Source organism: Dipodomys spectabilis, unplaced genomic scaffold (assembly GCF_019054845.1).
Source record: "Dipodomys spectabilis isolate Male_0828 unplaced genomic scaffold, ASM1905484v1 ptg000098l, whole genome shotgun sequence".
Classification (NCBI taxonomy): Eukaryota; Metazoa; Chordata; class Mammalia; order Rodentia; family Heteromyidae; genus Dipodomys; species Dipodomys spectabilis.
The window spans coordinates 6,057,324-6,080,451 of record NW_024870775.1 but is presented as its reverse complement, the minus strand read 5'-3'; the positions used below and the strand labels follow the sequence as shown (position 1 = coordinate 6,080,451).

The 23,128-nt window shown below is 55.4% G+C and overlaps 2 protein-coding genes across 2 annotated transcripts; one reads left to right on the top strand and one right to left on the bottom strand.

The window, feature by feature from the left end:
- The first annotated feature begins 7,418 nt into the window (after nt 1–7,418).
- Ap1s1 (adaptor related protein complex 1 subunit sigma 1) lies at nt 7,419–16,217 on the top strand. Its single transcript, XM_042686947.1, has 5 exons — nt 7,419–7,496; nt 9,473–9,651; nt 10,851–10,959; nt 14,055–14,192; nt 15,874–16,217. The coding sequence occupies exons 1-5, from the start codon at nt 7,494–7,496 to the stop codon at nt 15,919–15,921; spliced, it is 477 nt and encodes a 158-aa protein (XP_042542881.1). The 5' UTR covers nt 7,419–7,493; the 3' UTR covers nt 15,922–16,217.
- A 2,638-nt stretch (nt 16,218–18,855) lies between these two features.
- Nucleotides 18,856–20,694, bottom strand: Vgf (VGF nerve growth factor inducible). Its single transcript, XM_042686484.1, has one exon. It carries the CDS (start codon nt 20,692–20,694, stop codon nt 18,856–18,858), a length of 1,839 nt encoding a protein of 612 aa, XP_042542418.1.
- Between the last annotated feature and the right edge of the window lie 2,434 nt (nt 20,695–23,128).

The window sequence follows — 23,128 nt, the reverse complement described above, 5'->3', positions numbered from 1 at the left end:
ACTCAGGAGGCTGAGATCTAAAGATCACTAGGAGATGAAAGTCTATTTTTTATCTCCAATGAACCACCAAAAAGCTAGAAGTGGAGTGTGGCTCAAGCGATGAGAGAGCTAGCCTTAAGCAAAAAAGCTCAGGGGCAGCGTCCAGGCCCTGAGTTCAAGCACCAGTGCTAGCATATATATATGCACACGTGCGTGTGCCCGCGCATGCGCACACACACACACACACACACACACACACACACACACACACACACACTTGCCAGGTGCAGGTAGCTCACATCTGTAATCCTAGCTACTTAGGAGGCTGAAATCTGGAGGATCATTGTTCAAAGTTAGCCTGATCAGAAAACTCCCCAAGACTCTTATGTCCTAATTAACCACCAAAAAGCCAGAAGTGGAGGTATAGTCCAAGTGATAGAGCTCCAGTCTTAAGCACAAATGCCAAGTGAAATATGAGGCCCTGGGTTCAAGTCCCAGTACCAGCACACACAGTTGCATACATCATGAAAGCTAGAATGGGCTACTCACTAATGCTACTTTCCACGGTGGGAAAAGCTTGCCTTGGAAGCTCATGATTTGAATCCCCGTTGTTCTGACTACGCAACCAAGCTGGGGAGGGTTGGGATATGGTTGCAGAACCACAGATGCCAAGGTCCTCGAAGCCACTAGACTTGCTCATGAACCTGTCTGAGCCCAGAGATGCAAACACTGGATAAGGCCCCATCAGACTGACAAACTAGGTCTGCACTGAGATTTGTAGCCCAAACTTCAGCGTGTACTAATGTGATCCCTTTCCTGCCTCACCCGCTCGTAGTGGGGTCACGAAGCCAACAGTCCCAATAATTGAGGACCCGAGTCTATCTTTGGATCTCCTTGTACCCTAAAAATATGACCCGATTCTAGGCCTCAAGCCGGCTGGAGGCTGAAGGGCTGACCCATTTCTAAGAGATTTTCTTAGAGAAGCTGCACAAAAACGCTTCCAAAAGCGGGGCAAAGGAGGTCTAATTTTGCAATACACAGTTCAAAAATGGCTTATGCCTGCTGAGAAAGCTCAGGAGGAGACGTGTCTTCAAAGACCCCCTCCACACAAAGCTGCAGTGAGGACAAAGGTGGCAGAGACCGCACGGGGCCTCCCTGCCCTGTTTAACTTCCTTGGCCTCCTTCCTTGACAGCTCAAAGTGCTTCCTCCTGTCCTCTGTCTCTTTAGAGATGAAAAGCAAACACGATCTGCGTTCCTGCCGACTCCTTGAAGGCCCTTGCACAAAAGAATCATTGATCTGCCCCAGGGCAGGCTGGGAGGATAAAATGTTGTAGCCCTTGGTGGTAAAAATACTCTATTAAAGACAAAATTTTCCCAAGGAGATCTACTTTCCACCACCCTTTTGGGGAGAGAGGGTCCCCACTATGTAGCCCAACTTGAAATGCTCCTGATTTGCCCTCCTAAGTGCTGGGATTACAGGTGTGTGCCACCAGACCCAATTAAACCTTGTGGGTATGTGTTTGTGCGTGCGCACACACGTGCATGCCCATCCACACACACACCTCTCTTGGGGCTTGAACTCAGGGCCTGGGCACTGTCCCTGGGTTTTGGGTTTGTTTTTTTTATCTCAAGCCTAGGACTCTAACACTTGAGCCACTGCTCAACTTTCTGCTTTTTGTTGGTTAACTGGTGATAAGAGTCTCATAGCCTTTCCTGCCTGGGCCAGCTTTGAACTACAATCCTCAGATCCTAGCCTCCTGAGGATTACAGGATTACAGGTGTGAACTACAAGCGCCTGGCTGTGGAGTATTTTTTTTTTTTTTTTGGTCCAGTCGTGGAGGCTGAACTCTGGGCCTGGGTGCTGTCTTTCAGCTCTTCAGCTCAAGGCTAGCGCTCTACCACTTGAGCCACAGTGCCACTTCCGGCTTTTTTCTTTTTGCTTATGTGGTGCAGAGGAATCGAACCCAGGGCCTCATGCATGCAAGGCAAGCGCTCTACCACTGAGCCACCTTCCCAGCCCCTGGAGTATTATTTTTGAGACGCGGACTCTATACATTGTCCAGTCTGGTCTCTAGCTCCTAGGCTTCCTGCCTCAGCATCCTGAGTGGCTGAGACTACAGCTGATACCACCATGCCACAGCTCCTCCTGCTATTCTCATTTCTACTAACAGCCCCATGCTGCAGGGCAGCTTCATGTGGCCTCGCTATGACACTTGTGCATAGGAACAAGAAGGGCTGGACAGCAAGAAGGGCTTAGACACAGCCAGACTTAAATGGAAGCCCTCCACAGCCTAAACCCACAACCTGAGTACCAGCTTCCTGGTTGTCAGGCTTTTATCCCCCAGCCACCAGGTGGCACTCTAGCTCTAATGGAAGGGTCTCTGCAGCAAAGCGGCTGGGACTTGCCAAGTTTGAAGCCAGGTGCCTGTGGCTCATGCTTGTCATCCTTGCTACTCCGGAGGCTAAGATCTGAGGGTCCCAGTTAGATGTCAGCCCAGGAAGGAAAGTCTATGAGACCCTTATCTCCACTTACCCAACCAAAAGGCCAGAAGTAGAGCTGTGGCTCAAGTGGTAGAGCTCCAGTTTTGAACAAAGAAGTTCAGGGCCAATAGGCTACTATAAAGCATTATAAAAATGATGTCGGTGGGGGGGAGGGAGGGGGGGTATGATTGGGTGGGGGGGAGGGGGGAGGCTGGGAAGGGAGGTGAAGGGTAAACAAAGGAGGAGGCTGCAATGCTTGGTAAGAAATGTATGCATTTTCCTGCCCATGTAATTGTAACCCCTCTGTACAGTATGTTTTCAAATAAAATAAAATAAAATAAAATAAAAAGCATTATAAAAATGAAAAGTGGGGCTGGGAAGGTGGCTCAGTGGTAGAGTGCTTGCCTTGCATGTATGAGGCCCTGGGTTCGATTCCTCAGCACCACATAAGCAGAAAAAGCCAGAAGTGGCGCTGTGGCTCAAGTGGTAGAGTGCTAGCCTTAAGCAGAAGAGATGAGGGACAGCGCCCAGACCCAGAGTTCAGGCCCCACAACCAACAAAAAAAAGAAAGAAAAGAAAAATATGGCCAGACTACCAGTGCCTTACCACCAGTAATTTGAACTAGTTAAAAGGCTGCACATGGGAGGGTTGTAATTTGAGGTCAGCCCTACCAGAAAAGCTTGTGAGGGCCCTTCTCAGCTCATAACTGGGCACAATGGTGTGTGCCTGTCATCCCAAGCTACAGGGAAGGCTGAGATCAGAAGGATGACAGCTCCAGGCAGAAACAGCTTTGAGACCCCATCTCAATGGAAAGAAGTTAAGCATGGTCTCACATCCCTTTCCTCCCAGTGGCAAGCCTAAAATAAGAAGATCGAAGTCCAGGAGTATGCCCAGGCAGGGAGCAAGACCCTATCTCAAAAACTATCAATGCACAAGAGGCTGGAGGCATGACTCAAGTGGTAAAGCTCCTCCCTAGCAAGCATGAGAGGCCCTGAGTTTGAACCTCAGTACTGCCAGGAAAAAGCAAGAGATTGCATCCCAGGAAGTTTTAGGGGATACACGCAAATTATAACAACAATCATTTATAGACTAGAGCTCGAAGGGTGGCTGGCCACCATCCTAGAAGGAGCACCACCCAGCGGAGCAGACGTAGCTGACCCAGGGACACTGGTGAGCCGTGCAGGGTTTCCTGGTTACACAGATCATAAGCCAGCGCCAGTGACTGAAGCCCAGATGGCTGCTGAGCTCCCAGGGCGAGGAAGACAGCCAGAGGACCAGGCCTCCTGCGAGGAACAATGGCACAAATCATACCTCCATCACTGGACATGTGCCACGCCCTCCGGGCCACTGCACCTCCACATGCTGACCCTCTTCCAGAGTCTTAACACCCCCCATCCCCTGAGCATCGGGCTGGGCAGCGCCCACTGCGCACCCATTAATAAGGCTGCAAAGACAAAACCTGGACACTGGCGGAAGAGATGGTTTACAGTCCCCACACTCAAGAAGTGCAGCTCCAAACCTTAAGAAGGCACTGATGGCTCACACCTGTCATCCTAGCTACTCAGGAGGATCTGAGGAATGAGCTTCATGGACTTCCTTGCCCAGGCTGGCTTCGAACAGTGATCCTCAGATCTCAGCCTCCTGAGCAGTTCGGATTATAGGTGTGAGCCCCTGGGTGCGCCTCAGGAGGATCTGAGGATCATAGTTCAAAGCCAACCTGGGCAGGCAAAGTCCATGAAATTCTTATTTCCAGTCAACCACCAAAAAGCTAGAAGTGGAGCTGTGGCTCAAGTGGTAGAGTGCCAGCCTTGGATGTAAAAGCTAAGGGACAATGCCCCAGGCCCTGAGTACAAGCTCCAGTACACACACACACACACACACACACACACACACACACACACACACAGAGCACAGCACACAGGCATTGCTTTTGCCTTCAGCCTTACACACTCTCTCATAGGTTAAAAAAAAAAAAAAAGTAAATGGATGGGGGGGGGCAAGGAGAGGAGGAGGGGAGTATAGTCTCTCCCTCTGACCTCACCTGTTGGCCCAATAATTAGTGCACCCTGGGAACTGAGCAACAATATCTTAAAGAAAGACACTTACCCCGGAGGGGGAAGAAACTCTTGGGAAAATGTCTCCTCTGGGCACAAAACATGTTTGCAAAGAAAAATATTTATCTCAGGGATGGACACCTGAGGCACACCCAGGAGCTCACACCTATAATCCGAACTACTCAGGAGGCTGAGATCTGAGGATCACTGTTCGAAGCCAGCCTGGGCAAGGAAGTCCATGAAGCTCATTCCTAATTAATCACCAAAAAGCTGGAATTGGCGCTGTCGCTCAAATGGTAGGGCGCTAGCCTTGAGAACAAAGAGGCTCAGGGACAGCACCCAGGCCCTGAGTTCAAGAGCCAGGACCAGAAAGAAAGAAAAAAAAGGAAAAAGAAAAAAAAAAAAGGAACCTTGTAAACATGTAGCAAAATGCCACAATAAAATCCCTTTACTGATAATATATGCTAATAAACAAACAAACAAACAAAAAGGTGGAGAAGCTAAAGCATCTACATTCCAACGACCCAAAGTCAATGAGTGAATCAATTCTGGAATCTGAGCCTAGAAAGGGAAATAGAGCCCAACCCCCAAGGACCTTCCTGCCATGAGACTCACAAGGGCAGAGCACTCCCAGCACCAAGTGCCCAACACCAAAGTCTGGTTGTGCGCTATTCTTCAATCTTTCTTCTCTATTTTAAGGTGTCCTCAAACTCTGATGCCCAAGGCCAGGAAGAGGCCTTCTTCTCTCATTTGGAGATCTCCTCCCTGAACCACCACCAATTCACGGTCAAATAATATTACCTACATAAGTGATCAACCTCAGTCCATTGCTCCTTCTCCATTCCTGGTACCTGGATTCTCACAGTTCTCCTTTCAAATTATTCTACATATTGCTACACGATTCTGTGTGTGTGTGTGTGTGTGTGTGTGTGTGCACGACGCGCACGCTGGGGCTTAAATTTAGGGCCTGTCTTTTAGCTTTTTCATCTTCATACTGTACCACTTGAGCCACAGCTCCACTTCCGGCTTTTTGTGGTTCATTGGAAATAAAGAGTTTCAGTGGACTTTAATGCCCAGGTTGGCTTTGAACTATGATCCTCAGATCTCAGCCTCCTGAGTAGCCAGGGTGACAGGTGTGAGCCAGTGACATCCAGCTAAACGCAGGTAACCCTTTCCTGACAATTTGCCACAAAAGAGTTGCTCAAAATTAACAACATGGGTTGTCAACTACTGTGTAGAAATAGATGCTATGGTTCTCTGCCATATGGGTGTTGGCTTTTGATAGTTTCAGTTACCCACAGCCAACTGCAACCAGGAATTACTCAACAAAAACTCCTACAAATAAACCCATTCACAAGTTTTCAATAGAACACCATTAAGGTGTAATCTATCTCCCTTCCAAAGCAAGCCTCTGCCTAGCATACCCACACAGAAGACCATGCCTACCCTGAGTCATGTGATACACATCCAAGCTGTTAGGTCAACCATGCCCCTAACCCCCAGGGACTGTGGTCAAGTTTCTTCTATTGGCTCCAAAGCACAAGAGTAGTAGAGCTGACTATTTAGTTCAAGCATAGTTTTTTTTGTTTTTGTTTGCCAGTCGTGGGGCCTGAACCCTGGGCTTGGGCGCTGTCCCTCAGCTCTTCAGCTCAAAGGTAGCGCTCTACCACTTGAGCCACAGCACTACTTCCAGCTTTTTCTGCTTATGTAGTGCTGAGGAATCAAACCCAGGGCCTCATGCATGCAAGGCAAGCGCTCTACCACTGAGCCCAATCATAGAGTTTTAATTGTTCCATTTGATTAACAGCTACTATTGTTAGATGCTTTCTATGCTCATAACTACTGGCAAGATACTTTAGCATAGGTTAAATATGTGGCTGTGTAACATACAGAGTAAAAACATCGTGTGTACAGGTTTGGTAAAATATGAGGTTTCAGGAAATCTGCTAGGGTTCTTGGAATATATCTCCTAGAGATAATGGAGGGAGAACTATAGAATTTTTTCAGCCAAACAAAATACATTTCTTTTGAAGTCTTACACCTTGATTGTGCATGCGTGCACCCACATAAACACATACAGAGCTAAAAGCTACTATTACAATTTAGAACCTCCTCATCTTTACTCTTCCACCTGTCCCTTTTCTGTTTTGAACCCTACTACCCTTTTAAGATTCTCTGTGTTCCCTCCCACACAGCTTTTCTTGTGCCAGTACTAAGGCTTGATTGAACTCAGGGACTGGATTGGTCCCTGAGCTTTTGTACTCAAGGCTGGCGCTCTACCACACATTGACCCACAGCTCCGATTCCAGTTTTCCGGTGGTTATTTGGAGATAGGAGTCTCATGGTCCCTCTGGCCCAGGCTGGCTTCGAACCATGATCCTCCGATCTCAGCCTCTTGAGTATCTGGGATTACTGGCGTGAGTCACGAAGCCCGGCTGTATCTGGCCTGGCCTATTCGCAGTAAAACCCTGGACTCCATACTGTGTCCTAGTCTCTACAACCTTCCACCCCGAATCCCCACCCTGCACCCCGCGACGTCCCTCTCATCAGTCCCCCCACAAGCGCCTCACAAACCCCCCCATCCGTCGCTCACCCCTTTTCCCGCCTGCCCCCTCCCATAAGGCTCCCAAGCGCAAGGACCGCGTTATCATCCCCCCCCCATCCTCCCACCGACCCCCACGACAGCCCCGTTACCATGACGACGGGGCCTCTCAACGCTGAAGTCCAGGACCTGGTTGCTATGGCTTCCGCTTCTCCGCCTCCGGCCCCGCCCGCGCGCCGTGCAGCGTTCGCGCCTGCGCAGTTCGCAGTCTCGCGAGGGACCCCGGAGCCCGGAGGGCGGGAATAGATGGGCGTGGCCTTGCGCGACGGGGCGGGGCTCAAACCCGGGGGCGGGAGGAGAGAGAAAGGAACGGAGGGGGAGCGGCGCGGGCGCCTACGGAGGCCGCAGAGGGACACGCCGAGCCGGAGGCTGCAGGATGGTAGGTTGTGCGGGGGGAGGGGGGGCCGAGGGGCGTGGGCTGCACCCGCAGGGGGCCTTAGGGGCCGTCCTCGGGGGCTGGGGGTCGCTCAGTCTTCCCTCTGGTCCTCCGAGACCCCCACTTCCCCGAACAGGTGGGCGAGCCGGCCTTTGGAGGAAAAGCTGGAAATCGCCCTCGGGAGCGGGGCGGAGAGGGGCGGGAGGGGGCGCGTTTTGGGGGTGCGGGGGGCCCGGTGGCGGGGCGACGGGGCCGTCCTGGGCTCGGAGGAGCGCTCGGGGGCGGGGGACTCGGATCTGGGTCCCAGGGACCGCGGCCAGCGCCGCGGGGAAGCCGCCCGAAGGATTGGGGCGCAGGGAGCTGCGTGGAGAAGCGGGGTGCGGGGGTCCCCAGAGCCCTCCCCCACCCCGTGCGGCCCCACGGGGCGAGGCCGGGCGGGGAGCCGCGGATTTCCGGGTCGGGCCCCACTTCGGACCATGCGCGCCCCAAGGCCCGCCTGAGCTTGCGGGTTTTCGGTCGGGGACCCAGGCTGCGGGGTCCCCCCCCTTCGGTGCTGTGAGCCACCCAGCAGCCCCCCAACACCCAGCATGCCTTCCCTCCGCACCCCAGGCCTTCCGTCTTCCTGCTGACCCCCCACCCCTGACCTCGGGGCGCCCCTCGGTGCCCTCCTTCGGGGGCGTCGGGGGTGGGGTACCCGGTTCTCCCGAACCCTGACTCAAGTCTGCGAACCAGTCCCGCGGCCCCGGCCCCCCGCCGCCTCCCAGCCCCGCGGCCCGCGCCCTGGGCTGTGCGCACGAGTCCCCGGAACGGGGAAGCTGGGGTGCGCCGGGTACCGAGCGCTCCGCACCCCAGCGCATTCCAAGTTCGCTCCTTGTTCCACCGCCATTCCCAAGGTGCCACCCCGAGTGCTTCGTCCCGGGGAGAGGCCGAAAGGGGGTCCAGATGCGGGGTGGGGGGGCAGGGGTCGGGGTCATGGAAGAAAAGTGACAGGTCGTTACAGGGACGGAATGTTAAGATGGCTGAGGAGGCCAGGGTGGAATTGAGCTCCCATTAACCAGGTGTGGCCCTGGCTGGGTAGATAGGCTTCTGCAGAGAAAGATCCAGGGGGTTTATGGCCAGGACAGGGTGGAAAACCTGAGGTGGCAGACACAGAAAACCCCAGTTGCCGTGAGGTGAAGTACAAAGTACTCACCATGTGTCAGAAACTTGTGTATATCAACTCATTTAACCCCCCCAACAACAATTCTTAAGGAGATTGTGTGTGTGTGCGTGCATGTGTGCGTGTATCCCGGTCCTGGGGCTTGAACTCAGAGCCTGGGTGCTAGCCCTGAGCTCAGGGCTAGTAGTCTACCACTTTGAGCCACAGTTCCACTTCCAGCTCCTTGCTGGTGGAGTCTCACCAACTTTCCTGTCTGGGCTGACTTTGAACCACAGTTCTCAGAACTCAACCTCCTGAGTAGCTAGAATTACAGGCTGAACCACCAGTACCTGGCTAAAGAAATGTTTTATGATTTTTTTTTGGGGGGGGGGGGAGTCCTGGGGCTTGAACTCAGGGCCTGCGCACTGTCCCTGAGCTGCTTTTGCTCAAAGCTAGCACTCTACCACTTGAGCCAGAGCACCATTTCCAGCTTTTAATGTTTATGTAGTATTGAGGAATCGAACCCAGGACTTCATGCATGCTAGACAAGCACTCTACCACTAAGCCACATTCCCAGCCCTGATTTTTATTTTTTTTTAATCTAAGAAACTGAGGCCAAAGATTTAAGTAATTCAAGGCCATACCCAATTTAAGAGTCAGGATTTGAACCTGAATGATAGACACCTCCTGGCAAGATCCAGAGTTAGCAGGGAGGGTTTGGGTTTGTGGAAGTTTTGTTTATGTGCCTAGAACGCAGGGCCTGGTTGCTGTCCCTTAGCTAGAAGAAAAGGCTCTGCAGCAAATGTCTGCCTCTTAGCTCTGGTGCCCCTTCTTCCTCCAGATGCGATTCATGCTGCTGTTTAGCCGGCAGGGAAAACTTCGGCTACAAAAATGGTACCTGGCCACATCAGACAAGGAACGGAAGAAAATGGTGCGGGAACTCATGCAGGTTGTCCTGGCTCGCAAACCCAAGATGTGCAGCTTCCTGGAGTGGAGGGATCTCAAAGTTGTCTATAAGAGGTGACACTCCACCTGATTCAGACCCCCTTGGGTTGATCCTGCTGGATTGGAGTTCAGAAATGGGTTAGGGGGCTGAAAAGTAAGCATATGTTAGTCAAGGAGAGCTTGGTGCTAAGGATACATACACACCAGTGATAAACACCAGCATCCCATGCTTTCCAAATCCCCCTTGAGCAACATCTATCTTCTTCTACTTTACTAAGATTTGAACTCAGGGCCTTGCCCTTGCCAGGCAGGAACTTCTTTGCTTCTGTTTTTGCCTCATGCTTGGTTGGTTTGCTTGCTTATGGCTGGTGCTCTGCCACTTGAGCCACTCCAGCCATGCTTTTTGCTGTATTGTGGGGTTGTTTTTTGTTGTTGTTGTTTGTTTTGTCCATCATGGGGTTTGAACTTGGCCCTGGGTGCTGTCCCTGAGCTCTTTCGCTCAAGACTAGCACTCTACAATTTGATCTACACCATCACTTCCAGTTTCCTACTGGTTAATTGGAAATAAGAGTCTCATAGACTTTCCTCCCTGGGCTGTCTTCAAACTGTGATCCTCAGTCAGATCTCAGCCTCCTGAGTAGCTAGGATTAGAGCCACCAGTGCCTGGCTTGCTGTGTTGTTTTGCTTTGTTTTGTTTAATGCCAGTCCTGGGGCTTGAATTCAAGACCTCAGGATGTCCCTGAGCTTCTTTTGCTCAAGACTAGTGCTCTACCACTTGAGCCACAGCTCCACTTGCTGCTTTTTTGAGTGGTTTATTGGAGATAAGAGTCTCACAGACTTTCCTGCTGTGGCTGGCTTGGAACCACAATACTCAGATCTCAGCCTCCTGAGTAGCTGGGATTACAGGCATGAGCCACCAGCACCCCACTCAAACCTGATTCTTGCCTCCTACATATAACCTCTGTCCCACTAGCCTCTGTCTGGTCCCTGTCTTGCACTAACACTCACCGTTCAAAGGCCCTGCCCCACTTTTCACAATAACCCCTCCCACCCCCGCACACAGGCTCCTTCTGTGAACTGGTGAATAAGTTGGCTCAAAGTTTTGCTGAGTCAAATGGAGATGGTCAGAGGGCAAAAAGGAGAGAGAACACTTGGACTCTGGATTCCCTGCTGTGTCCAATTGGCGCTCAGACCTTGGGCTGGTGGGAGGGGTGCACCTACAACGTTGGGGTCTGGAAGCTGGCTCCCAGCTGTCCCCTGTGTCCCCTCCTCAGATATGCCAGCCTCTACTTCTGCTGTGCCATCGAGGGCCAAGACAACGAGCTCATCACGCTGGAGCTCATCCACCGATACGTGGAACTCCTGGACAAGTACTTCGGCAGCGTGAGTCCCCCCTCCTTCCCTGGCTTGCCTTCCCAGCAGGTGTCTCTTCCTGCTAAACATGTTTTGTTTTTTAGTGCCAGTACCAGGACTTCAACTCAGGGTGTGGGTGCTGTCCCTTAGCTTTTTTTGCTCAAGGCTAGCACTTTACTACTTGAGCCACAGCTCTACTTCTAGCTTTTTGGTGGTTGGTTGAAGATAGTCTCACAGGTTTGCCTGCCCATGTTAGCTTGGTACTGAGCTCCTCAGATCCCAGCCTCCTGAGTAGCTGGTATGAGTCATCAGTACCTGGCTTCTTTCTGATGAACTTTAAGGAAAGCCCGTCCAGCTATTTTCTGCACTAGAAATCTCATGGGGGAGGTAAAGTTGGAGCAGCGAGAACCCCAATTAATCTCCCCTGTTAAGCTCTAAGCCTATTAGCCAAGTCCCTTAATTGGCCCTGAGGCTTTGAGCGGGGATCAGGGAGAAGGAAGGAAGTGTCCAGCATGAGTCCAGTACTTAATTTCTACTTAGTGCTTGGCTCTCACTTTTTTTTCTTTTTCTTTCTTTTCCTTTTTTCTTTTTTCTTTCTTTTCTTTTTTTTTTTTTTTGCACCAGTCCTGGGGCTTGAACTCAGGGCCTGGACACTGTCCCTGAGCCTCTTTTTGCTCAAGGTTAGCACTCTACCACTTGAGCTACAGTGCCACTTCCAGCTTTTTTGAGTAGTTTATTGGAGATAAGAGTGTCACAAGGATTTTTCTGCTTGAGCTGGCTTCAATCATGAATTGCGATCCTCAGATCTCAGCCTCCTGAGTAGCTAGGATTATAAGCGTGAGCCACAGGTACCCACTTTGGCTCACACTTCTGCATACAAGGACAGAGACCCAGTTCTGATTTTGATAGTAGTTCCTGCTTTTGGCTTGGTATTAGAATCTTCTGGAGGTTTTTTGTTTGTTTGTTTGCTAGCTTTTACTTACTTAGTTATTTATTTTATGCTGGTATTCAGGGCCTGGATGCTGTGCCTGAGCTGTTTTGCTCAAGGCTGCTGCTCTACCACCAGAGCCACAGCTCCACTTCTGGTTTTTTGCTGGTTAATTGGAGATAAGAGTCTCTTGGATTTTCTTGGCCCAGGCTGCCTTCAAACTACAATCCTCAGATCTCAGCCTCCTGAGTTTGTAGGATGGCAGTCATGAGCCACTAGAGCCTGGTGTTAGAGGGTTTTTTGCTTGTTTTTTTTGTTTTGTTTTGTGCTAGTTCTAGGGCTTGAACTCCAGGTCTGAGCACTGTCCCTGAGCTTTTAGTTGCTCAACACTAGAGCTTAACCACTTGAGCCACAGCTCCACTTCCAGCTTTTTTTCTTTTGGTGGTTAATTGGAAATAAGAGTCTTATGAAGCCAGATACCGGTGGTTCATACCTATAATTCTAGCTACTCAGGAGGCTGAGATCTGAGGATAGTGGTTCAAAGCCAGCTCAGAAGGAAAGTTCATGAGACTCTTACCTCCAATTAATCACAGAAAAAGCCAGAAATGGCACTGTGGCTCATGTGGTAGAGTGCTAGCCATGAGTAAAAGAGCTCAGGGACAGTGCCCAGGCCCAGAGTTCAAGCCCCAGGACCAGCACAAAAACAAAAAAACAAGAGCCTCACAGACTCCAGCCTGGGCTGGCTTTGAACCTCAATCCTCAAATCTCAGCCTGAGTAGCTAAGATTAGAGGCATGAGCCACTGGTGCCTGGCCTTGAAGAGTTTTTCAAAATATGGATGCATGGAGATTCCACATTAAGTCATGTAGGAATAGCCCAGGCTTTAGTAGACAGCTCTGATCTTAGATGTGTATTAGTGGAGTTGACTTCACAGCTCATCTCCCACTTGGCAGCTGACAGAGCTCTCTTTTTGGTCTGTATCTGCCCTGTGAGAGTAGATGCTGATATCCTCATCTTCAGGTGGGGAAACTGAGTTTCAGAGACATTCTGTGATTGTATAGACAGCTGGTTATAGGTAGAGCCCATCTTGGACTCAAGTCTCCTTCCCCCCACAGTGCCTGTGTGTGGAGGGGAAGGTACCCCAGCCTCTTGTAGGAATGGTGTTGTAGAATTAGGGGAAAAGCAGAAGGAACTACAACGAAGATAGATTAGAACGTAATATTGCATGTTCAGAGAGAAAGGCAGGAGGAAGGGAAGAAGGCCTGGCATGGTGGGGCTTGCCTGTAATCCCAGCTCTTGGGGCTAAAGCATGATGACCTGGAGTTCCGGGCCACACTGGGCTACATGGCCAGACCCTGTTTTTGTCTGTTATTTTGTTGTTGTTTTTTAAAAAGAAGCTGAGCCCCGGTGGCTCACATCTGTAATCCCAGCTACTGAAGAAGCTGAGATCTTCTGAGGATTGTGGTTCAAAGTCAGCCCAGAAGTGGAGCTGTGTGTTAAAGTGGTAGAGCGCTAGCCTTGAGCAAAAGAGCTAAGGGACAATGCCCAAGCCCTGGGTTCAAGCCCTGCAACCAACCAAAAAAATAAATAAAGGCAGGAGTGGGAGAAGATCAAAATAAGGATAATAAGTATTAAGGCCTGGGGGTTGGGAGCACCCAAGACCAGTATTAAAACACATGGTGGAGCCGGGCACCTTGGCTCACACCTGTTATCCTAGCTACTCAGGAGGCTCTGATCTGGGGGTTGCTTTTGGGGGGAAGGGGAAGAGGGGAATTGTAGGGCTTGAGCTCTGGGCCTGGGCACTGTCCCTCAGCTCTTCAGCTGAAGGCCAGCACTCTACCACTTGAGCCATAGTGCCATTTCTGGTTTTCTGGTGGTTAATTGGAGAAGAGAGTCTCATGGACTTTCTTGCCCTAGCTAGCTTTGAGCTGTGATCCTCAGATCTCAGCCTCCTGAGTAGCTAGGATTACAGGAGTGAGCCGCCGGTGCCTAGCTTGACGATTGCATTGCAAAGCCAGCCCAAGCAGGAAAGCCCATAATACTCCAAAAATCTGGAAGTGGAACTGGAGCTGTGGCCCAAGTGGTAAAGCACCTGCCTCGAGGGGAGAACAAAACAAAAAACAAGGTGAGAAGAATGTCATGGAAAAAGTGAGGGGCTGGGAGTATACCTCAACTCTCCGTTCCTCCCCTCCTCCCAGGTATGCGAGCTGGACATCATCTTCAACTTCGAGAAAGCCTACTTCATCCTGGATGAGTTCCTGATGGGCGGGGACGTGCAGGACACCTCCAAGAAGAGCGTGCTGAAAGCCATCGAGCAGGCTGACCTTCTGCAGGAGGTACGGGCCCAGCACAGTGAGGAGGAGGAGGAGGAAGACGGCGGTGGCAGAGGGCCCCCTGCCCGCCCTGAACGCCCTGCTCGTCGCTGGGGGGGCCCTCTTCCCTGCGGTGTGTGGCCCCCCCGCACTCAGGGCTGCACAGTTGGCCTCCAGTCTCTGACACCTCCCCCTCGAGTATGGACAGGGGTGAAAGACCATCAGGCATCTTATTAATTGTCCTATTTTCTTACCACATTCTCTGTCCTTTGGGACTCAAGGTGTCAGGTCCTGGCTAAATTCCCTTTTTTGACTGCTTTTAATATTTCTCTTGGCCTGCAGTTTCTTACTCAGAGAACTGGGGCTCCTGGTAGATCAGTGTGGGGTTTTTTTTTTTTGGGGGGGGGGTTCTTGGTAGATCAGTCTTTGTTTTTCCCCACCTATGGTAGTAAGGACTGAATTGGGTCTTGGGCTTGCCAGGCCAGTGTTCTAGCACTTAACCATATCCCCAGTGAATATCAGTCTCTTCAGGGTCATGCCTATAATCCTAGCTACTCAGGGGGCTAAGATCTGAAGATCCACAGTTCAAAGCCAGCCCAGGCAGTGAAGTTTGTGAGACATTTATCTCCAGTTAGCCACCGAAAAGCTGGAAGGAGAGCTGTGACTCAAGGGGCAGAGTGCCAGCCTTGAGCCAAAAAGCCAAGCAAGAGAACCAGGCCGCCCTGCGTATAAGCTCTAGCACTGACAGCCAGAAAGAAAAAAAAAAATCAATCTTCCCTCTGGTTTATTTACATTATTATTATTTTGGTGAGGCTAGAAATCAAGCCTAGGGCCTTGCACAGGGTAGGCAAACAGCCCACCACGGAGCTACCCACACTCGCACACACTTACTTAAAAGCCTGGAGATTGGGGCTGGGCAAGGGGGTGTGTGTGCACAGATGTGGGGACATTCTCCTTGTCATTGTGTGCCCCCGCCCGCACCCCCTCCCCACCCTGCCTGCCCCCTCGCTCTGCTTTGCCACCGGTGAGCCTTGCCGCAGGGCGATGAGTCACCAGAATCCGCAGTGCCTGAGTGAGCTGGCCTGAGCTGTCTGTGGGGAGGGGGAGACCAGCGGAAGTGTGGGGTCATCACTGCAGGAGGAGGGAGAGCTTGCCTCCCTGCTGGTCCAGCCACACATACACACACACAGACACACACACACACATGTGCACATATACACACACACACACACATACCTGGCCTGGCATACCCCACCCCCCTGATTACTAGTAATCTTTTCAGTCCTAATGACTCATCTCTGCAGTGTGGGGACTGGATGCCAACCTCTTTTTGCCCTCGACCACCCCCAGCACACCCCAACAAACAGGGCCCAGCTCTCGGCCCCTGCAGCCCCCTGGAAAGTAGGCTTCTGCCCCCATACCAGCTTAGGCCCTGAGGCTGAGCCCCTATGTACCCTCCCCTCTCTCCCCAGCTCTGGGCTTCGGGTTCTGGGTGCTGGTGGACTCTCCCTTCCATGCTGCCTCTGCCCCTTTGGGTGCTGGGGGTGGTGCTGGGAGGTGGGTGAGCCCCCTGACCAGGGCTCCCCCTGCTCCTGCCTTGGCTCATGTCGGCTTTTCTTCCCCCAACCCTGTGTCTCTTTGCCTCCCTCCTCCTCTCCACCCCTTTGTGTCTGCCACCGTCTACCCACCCTACTGTGTGTCTCAGGAGGACGAATCGCCGCGCAGTGTGCTGGAGGAAATGGGTCTGGCATAGCCCCTGCTGCCCGGCCCTGTGAGATGAGGGAGCCCAGGAAAGAGCCTTCACCCACCTTCCCTCCCACCCCACCCCTGCCCCGCCTTTCTCTTGGTGGGACCCAGCTGTCCCTCCTCGGCCACCTCACCTCTGGAAGGGGCTGTGGGCCCAGGCCCTTGAAGCATTCCCTCCCGCCACCACCTGCCATTCCCACTGAAGAAATGTGACCCAGACAGGGGGTGCTATTTGGCTTCCATTCCCTGCCTTTGAAGAACCAATGTTATTCCCCCCCCACCCCAAAAAAAAATATCTTCCCTCCCATAACAATCACTGTAAATATATAAATATTATCAGGTTAAAGGGAAAAGGTTTTCAGGGCTCTTCTGCCCCCTCTGCCCCAAAACCTACCTCCACCCCTCCCCCTAGCCAGCCAGGGCAGCTTCTCTGCCTCGGAGGGGGGGTCCTTTTCCCTCACCACCCCCACTTCCTCCTCAGCTGCGGTCGGGCCTCTGCATGGTGCCAGGAGGAACAGCATAGTTCATTTTTTTCTAACCTTGCCCCTGCTGAGGGAAGGGACCAGGGAAGGGGGGGGCCTTTGTGGGACACAGGCCTGGGCTGTCTCCTCCACTCCATATTCTGGGTGTGGCTGGAGGGGTGGGATGGGGTGGGGTGGGCCAAGTCTTTGCCTTCATTTCCTTTCTTCTGAAATAAAAGGAAAAAGCATTTCTGGAGTTGCTGTGTCCTGGGCTTTGTGAAGGCAGACAGGGCCTCGGCTGTCCACGAGAAGTGGAGCCAAGGGCACCCTGCCCGTTGGCCTCTTCTCCAACGCTGGGGTTGCCAGATTTAGGAAGGAAAAAAAAAGTTACATATGAATGTCACACTAGGTTTTTCTGTTTGTTTGTTTTTTTTCTCGTGCCAGTCCAGAGGCTTGCACGCAGGGCCTGGGCGCTGTCCTCTGTCTTTTTCACTCACGGCTGGTGGTGCTCTACCACTTGAGCCATAGCTCCCCTTCTGGCTTTTTGGTGTTTAATTGGAGATGAGAGCCTCGTGGACTTAACAGCCCTTGGCTGGCATGGAACCTCCATCCTCAGCTCTCCTCCTGTTTTTTCTCTGGCAGGTTGCCTTGCTGGCTGTGTGCCTGGCAGGACTGCTCACCCAGGGCTAGGGGGGAGCAAGTCCTGGGCTCTACTTCCGGTTTCTTTAGAGGATTTCCGGTGCCCAGATTCTTGTTAATTGGAGGTTATCCATTCCAAGGCTATATCAGCTTGGGAAGCTGATAAGTAACCAAAACAAGGCTTTGGTAAGGTTTTAGGTGAGAAAAGGACCGCACAGAAAATAATAAAAAGATTGACAGGAAAGTTTATTGGGGTCCGCACCCCGGCTGGCTACCTGGTTGGGATCAGAGAGGTTGCACTGAGTTTGGTTTTAGCAGAGCTTTTATAGGCTGGGTATAAATAGAACTTGTAGTCAATGGGGACTTGTAGCATGTAGCTTGTTTTGCCCATTGAACGGTTTTAGGCGATGCACACAAAGAATGGTTGACTCAGATGGTGTTTTTGATAGGGACATGGTTTTTTGGCAGCAGCCTGTTGTCCCCCCCACCCCCCACTTCCTCCAGCGGCCTGACAGCTTTCACCACATTCTGGGAAGATACCTGGCAACTGGGGAGCTTTAGTGAAGTGGGGGTACAACTAGTTGGAGCAAGGCCTGTGGGAACAGGACCATAAAAAGATCCAAGTCCCCAGAGGTGCAGTGCTGAGTCCTTTTTCTTTTCTTTTTTTTTCTTTTGGAGGTCATGGGGCCTGAACTCTGGGCTGGGCGCTGTCCCTCAGCTCTTCAGCTCAAGGCTAGCGCTCTACCACTTGAGCCATAGCGTCACTTCCAGGTTTTTCTGCTTATGTGGTGCTGAGGAATCAAACCCAGGGCCTCATGCATGCAAGGCAAGCACTCTACCACTGAGCCACCTTCCCAGACCTCCTTTTTCCTTTTGAACCAGCTTCCTGAGCTCGTTCACTGCCAACAACTGGCTCTTGGTAGTCTTCTCTTCTGCCAAATGCTGGGCAAATGCTGAGCAAATGCTGGGCAATGTTTTCCAACCTCACCACCCAACACCCCAACATCCTGGGGCTCGAGCTCGGGGCCTCACCCGCTCCCTTAGCTTTTTGCTCAAAGTTGGTACTCTGCCATTTAAATCACACGCCGGTTCCAGCTTCTTGCTGGTTAGCTGGAGATAGTCGCTCCAGACTTTTCTGACGCGGTGGCTTCGAACCTGGATCTTCAGATCTCAGGTTCCTGAGTAGCTAGGATTACCAGGCGCGAGACACCTGCGTCTGACGCAGTGGGGTTTCTCAGCGGGAAACCTCCGGCCCCTAGGTGAGCTTGCTCTCCTTGGGCGGCCCACCGGGCGCTCCCCTCACCGCCCCTTGGGAAGGGCCACAGCTGGGCCCAAGGGGACGGGTGAATAACGGAGAACAAAGTCCTAATAAAATAGTCACTTTTATTTCTTAGCAAAACTATTTCCTCCGTGAGGGGTATTTACAACAGAGAAAGGAGAGGGAGAAGTTCACAGCGATTTGGAGAAGGTGGAGAGGCTCACGGGAGGCCCGGAGGGCGGCAGACAGACACACTTCCATCACAGGATCAGAGCTGCTTTTACCGGTTTCGGACGGGGACGTCCCGAGGGCAACCAGGGGGGAGACAGGGCCCTGCGGGGGGAGGGACCGCGCCCGGACCACCCGCCCACCCCGGCTGGCCGGGGAGTGGAGGCGTCGGAGCCGGGAGGAGGTCTGGCAGGGCCCGGCCTGGCGCGGCGGGGGCGTGGTCTGGACGGGGGCGGGGCCCCGGAGGGGCGGGGCCTGGCGGTCCGGGAAGGGGCGGGGGCGCATGCAAACACAGGGGCGGAGGGGCGACACGGAGGGGGTGTGGCCGCGCGCGGCGGGGGCGGAGCCCGGCGAGTCACGGGCGCCGGAGCAGCACGTGCTCGATGTAATTCTCCAGCTCCTCCTGCTCCTGCAGCCGGCGCTCCTCCGCCTCCGCCTCCGCCTGCGCGCGCCGCGCCTCGGCCTCCGAGTCGGGATAGTGGCGCGAAGGTGGCAGGGCGTGGTGGAAGTGGCGGCGGCGGGAGGCAGCGGGCGGCTGCAGCGTCCGCGGCCGAATGTAGTTGGGAAAAGGGTGGTAGGGCCCCGGGGGGAACGCCGGGTCCTCCTCGCGGTCCCAGGGCGGCAGCACTTCGTTCCAGTCCGGCAGCTCCTCCCGGGCGGGGGCGGGCGCGGGGGGCGGGGGCTGCGGGGAGCGGACGTGGGCGGGGGCGGCACGGGGGGGCGGCACCGGTTCTGGGGGGGCGTTCTTCTTCCGCTTCCGCTTCTCCTCCACCTCCTCGATGATGCTGACCACGTCGTCGGCGGGCAGGTGGAGTTTGGTGGACAGCTCGATGAGGCTGTCGATGGTCTGCGGGTCCATCTCGTCGTCGTCGTCCTCCTCCCCGCCCTCCGCCGGCCCCTCCGCCTCTTTGCGCCGGTGGCCCGGCGTCTCCTCCTGGGAGCGCTTGTCCTCGGCCCCGGCTTCCCCATCCTCCTCGTCCTCCTCCTCCGCGAACAGGAGTGCGTTCTGCCGCGCCCTCTCCGCCTCCTCGGCTTCGGCCTCCGCCTCCGCCGCCTCCTCGTCCTCCTCCTCCTCCTCCGCCCTCTCCTCCCCGCCGCGCCTCTCCTGCTCCGCCTCCTCCCGCTCGCGCTCGGGCTGCGTCTCCGGCTGCCCCCGACCCCCGGGGCCGCGCGGCCGCGCTCCGCTCTGCAGCAGATACTGGAGCAGCAGGTCGGAGGCGAGGTCGGCCAGACGCTCTTCCTGGGCTGCGGCCTGGCGCGTGGCCTCCGCCTGCCGCCGCCCAGCCTCGACCTGCGCTAGCCCCTGCTGCAGCAGGCGCTCCCCGGCCTCGGAACCGCCCAGGAGCGGGCTCTCGGGCCGGCGCGCCTTGGGAAAGGGGGCGCTCAGGCCTTGGTATACCTTCGATAAGGGTGTCAGAGCCTCGCCCAGGTGTGATTTGGGGGAGGGCAGTCCTTCCCCGAACTGAGGGGCTTCGGGTAGGGGCCCCTTCTCGGGCACGCGCGCCTGGAACTGCGAGGGGGTCAGGGGCGCGCGCTCTGGGACGCGCGCCTGGAACTCTCCCCAGGACGCGCGCCACACGCGCTCGGGCCCCGGGCTCTCCAGATTGACTCGCGTCAGCGTGTGCGTGCGGGTCTCCGTCTCCGCCGCTGCGGTCTCCTGCTGGCGCTTGGCGCTGCTCGGGCTGAAATCGCGAAGTTCCTGGAGCAGCGCCGCGAGCGTCTCCAGCTCGTCCGCAGGGCCCCCGGCCTCGGCGCCGTTCTCCTGGGTCTGCGCGTGAGGCGGAGCTGCGGGCACCTGGACCTCCGGCGCCGGGAGGCTGTGGGTCTGGCTGCGCACCGTCTCGGTCAGCAGAGCTTCTGCCGCTTCTCCCGCTGGCTCCTGCGGGGAACCACCCGGCGCTGGGGGCGACGCCGGGCGGTCGAGTGCCTGCAGCAGCACCGCGGCCAGCGCCCGAGGATCCACGCCCTGGAAGAGCTCTCCCTGGTCCTGCGGCTCGGAATTCCGAACGGCTCGGACTTCGGGAGCGTTGTCATCCCCTGGCCCGGGCACTGCGTCCCCAGTTACCGGCTCTTTATGCTCAGAGCTGAGAGGAGGCGGCTGCGCCTCTGGGCGCCCGGGGGGCGCGGCCCCCACCCCCTTGATTAGCAGAAAGAAGCAAAAGAGGACGGAAGCCCGCAATCTCAGGGATTTCATGACCGAGGGGCTGCCGGAGACTGGAAAATAGAAGGGGCCAGAGGGAGAAAGAGGGGGGGGATTTCTGTAAGAATTCCCAGCTCTCTTATTCCTGTGCTCCCTTCCCCCCACCTTGAAGCAGGGAAATCCGGGGCTTCCCTCATCCCGCTTAATCTTACCCAAAAGAGGGACGGGTAGGAGCAATCGAGGAAGATGCGCCGATCTCTGGAGTCTCCACCCACCACCTCGCTCACCCCGGGCCACCTCGCCCCCTTCCCCGAGCCCCCTCGCTGCCAGCGCCCACGTACTAAGCACGGATAAGGGGGGAGCGCTGCCCGCTCCCCGCAGGACTCCCCGGATGGTGCGTGGGCGACTTCAGCAGCGAGGAAAAAAATGCTGCGACTCCCCTCCCCATTTACCGGGGACCCTGACGAGGGGCACCCCGCTGTGTTTTCCACACCACCACCACCCCATCTGGGAGGAGAGAGAGAACCCTCCCTCCCTCGCACCCACGACCGGGGGTTGCGGGGACAAACAGCGGAGTATTTACCAGCCGGTGTCACGACGCGGAAAGTGGAGAGGAGGATCGGGGCCGGGGCAGGGTGGGGGTCGGGGGGGGAGATCGCGACCGGTCTGCCCTGGCTCCGAGCGACGGCAGGAGTACGAGAGGCGGTCGCGGTCTGTCGTCCACTGGGCTGGGCTCGGCAGAGTCGGCGCTGCTCCCAGCCGCTCGCTCGCTCCGGCTTCAGCACGCTGGACAGCGCCCGCGCCGCCTCCACCTTATAAAGGGGGAGCGCGCAGGTCACGTGGGAACGCCCCGCCCCATTGACGTCAGTGTTCATTCATGGGGAAGCGGGCGGGCGCCCAGTGAAGGGAAGACGCTCGGCGATTGGACGGCGCTCGCCTCTCCCGGCCTGCGCCTGCGCACTGACACCTTTGGCTGGAGGGGCGTGAGCGAGCCGAGCTCCGGGAAATGAATGAGTGAATGAATGAATGAATGAAATGTTGAGGGGGGCGGGGGGCTGTGAATGAATGAAGGAGGGACGAGGAGAAAAGGATGAATGAATGAATGGGAGGATGAATGGAAGGGTGGATGCTGAGGCGCGCTGGAAGGCGGGAGGGTGGGTTACAAAGCAACCTGCAGGAGCCCGCGTTGCCGAGCAAAATAGAAAGGGGGGACCCCCCACACACACCTCGGCCTGGGCACCGGTAGATCCACCCTGGGGAGGGGAGGACAGGGCTTTGCCGGCCGCGGGCGTCGGGCGCCCCATCCGGCCACCGGGTCCAGAGGGAACACGCCCAAGGACAGCCTGAACCCCAGCACAGAGGGGCGGAATGCGGGCGCCGCCTGCGGATCTGCGGTGCGGGGCTGGGTGCGGGCACCGGGGCCGGGCTAAGGGGCGGATCTTGGGGTTTGGGTAATCACCTTGGAAAGGGTCCGAGTCGAAGCGTGGGGGGGGAGGGGGAAGGGAAGGAGAGATTTGAGGATGTGTGCTTTGGCCTCCGGGTCATGTCTTTTCTCCAGGAAAAAGGTGTGTCCGTCCTTCTGTCCGGTGGACTCGGCAGCGTCGGGGCCCCACCCCTCCCCGCCCTCCCCCACCTCCCCTGCCTCTCCATCCTCCCTCCCCCCCCCAAGGACGTTTGGAGGGCGAGACCAGACCTGGTGGGGAGGGGGTTACGCAGGTGGGGGGGGGTGACTCAACTCCAAGTCTTCACCGCTCACAGGGGAGGCGCGAGCGGGTCGCGGGGGGGGGGGGCAGCAACGTCAGAGACAGACCCTGGCTCGCCAGCCCCCCTCGACCGTGTCTCCTGCCACACAGGGGTCGGGGCTGGGGGCCTGGACGGCTCGAGGTTCCGGGAGTGGGGGGCGATGACGCACAGATTGCGCAGAGAAAATCCATCTGCCAGCCGGGTCCGGCGAAGGGAGACCGGGCGTGGGCGGGAGGGGGGACGGAAATGGGGAGGGGGGCAGGGGACGAGGGAGGGGGGCCCGGGGAGCCGCCACTGCGGGAATGGAGGGGAGGGGAGAGGAAGGGCTGAGGGGGCTGCGGTGCGGTGCAGGGCGGGGGCGGGGAGGGGGGAGAGAGCCAATGACACACACCGGACACGCAAGAACTGCGGACACATGGGTGGCCGTGGGCACCGACACGCAGGGCACCGGCGCCCGGAGCCGCTGGAGGGCGAGGACAGGGCCTCGGAGCCGGTGTCCCACCAGCCTGAGCCCCCTCCTCATCGCAGGTGGTGACTGACCCTCACGCAGCCCACCCTCACGCACTCACACACACTCACGTGCTTTCTCCCTACAGCCAGCAGAGCGGCTTCTCCATCACCAGAGAAGTGGCTTGATCCATCAGAGGCTAGACTTTCCCAGAAGAAAGCCATCAGCGCTGCGGGGAAAGAAAGGGGTGGGGAGTGGAGAGGCGCCATGAGGGCAGGGGAAGGAAAGAAGGGACCT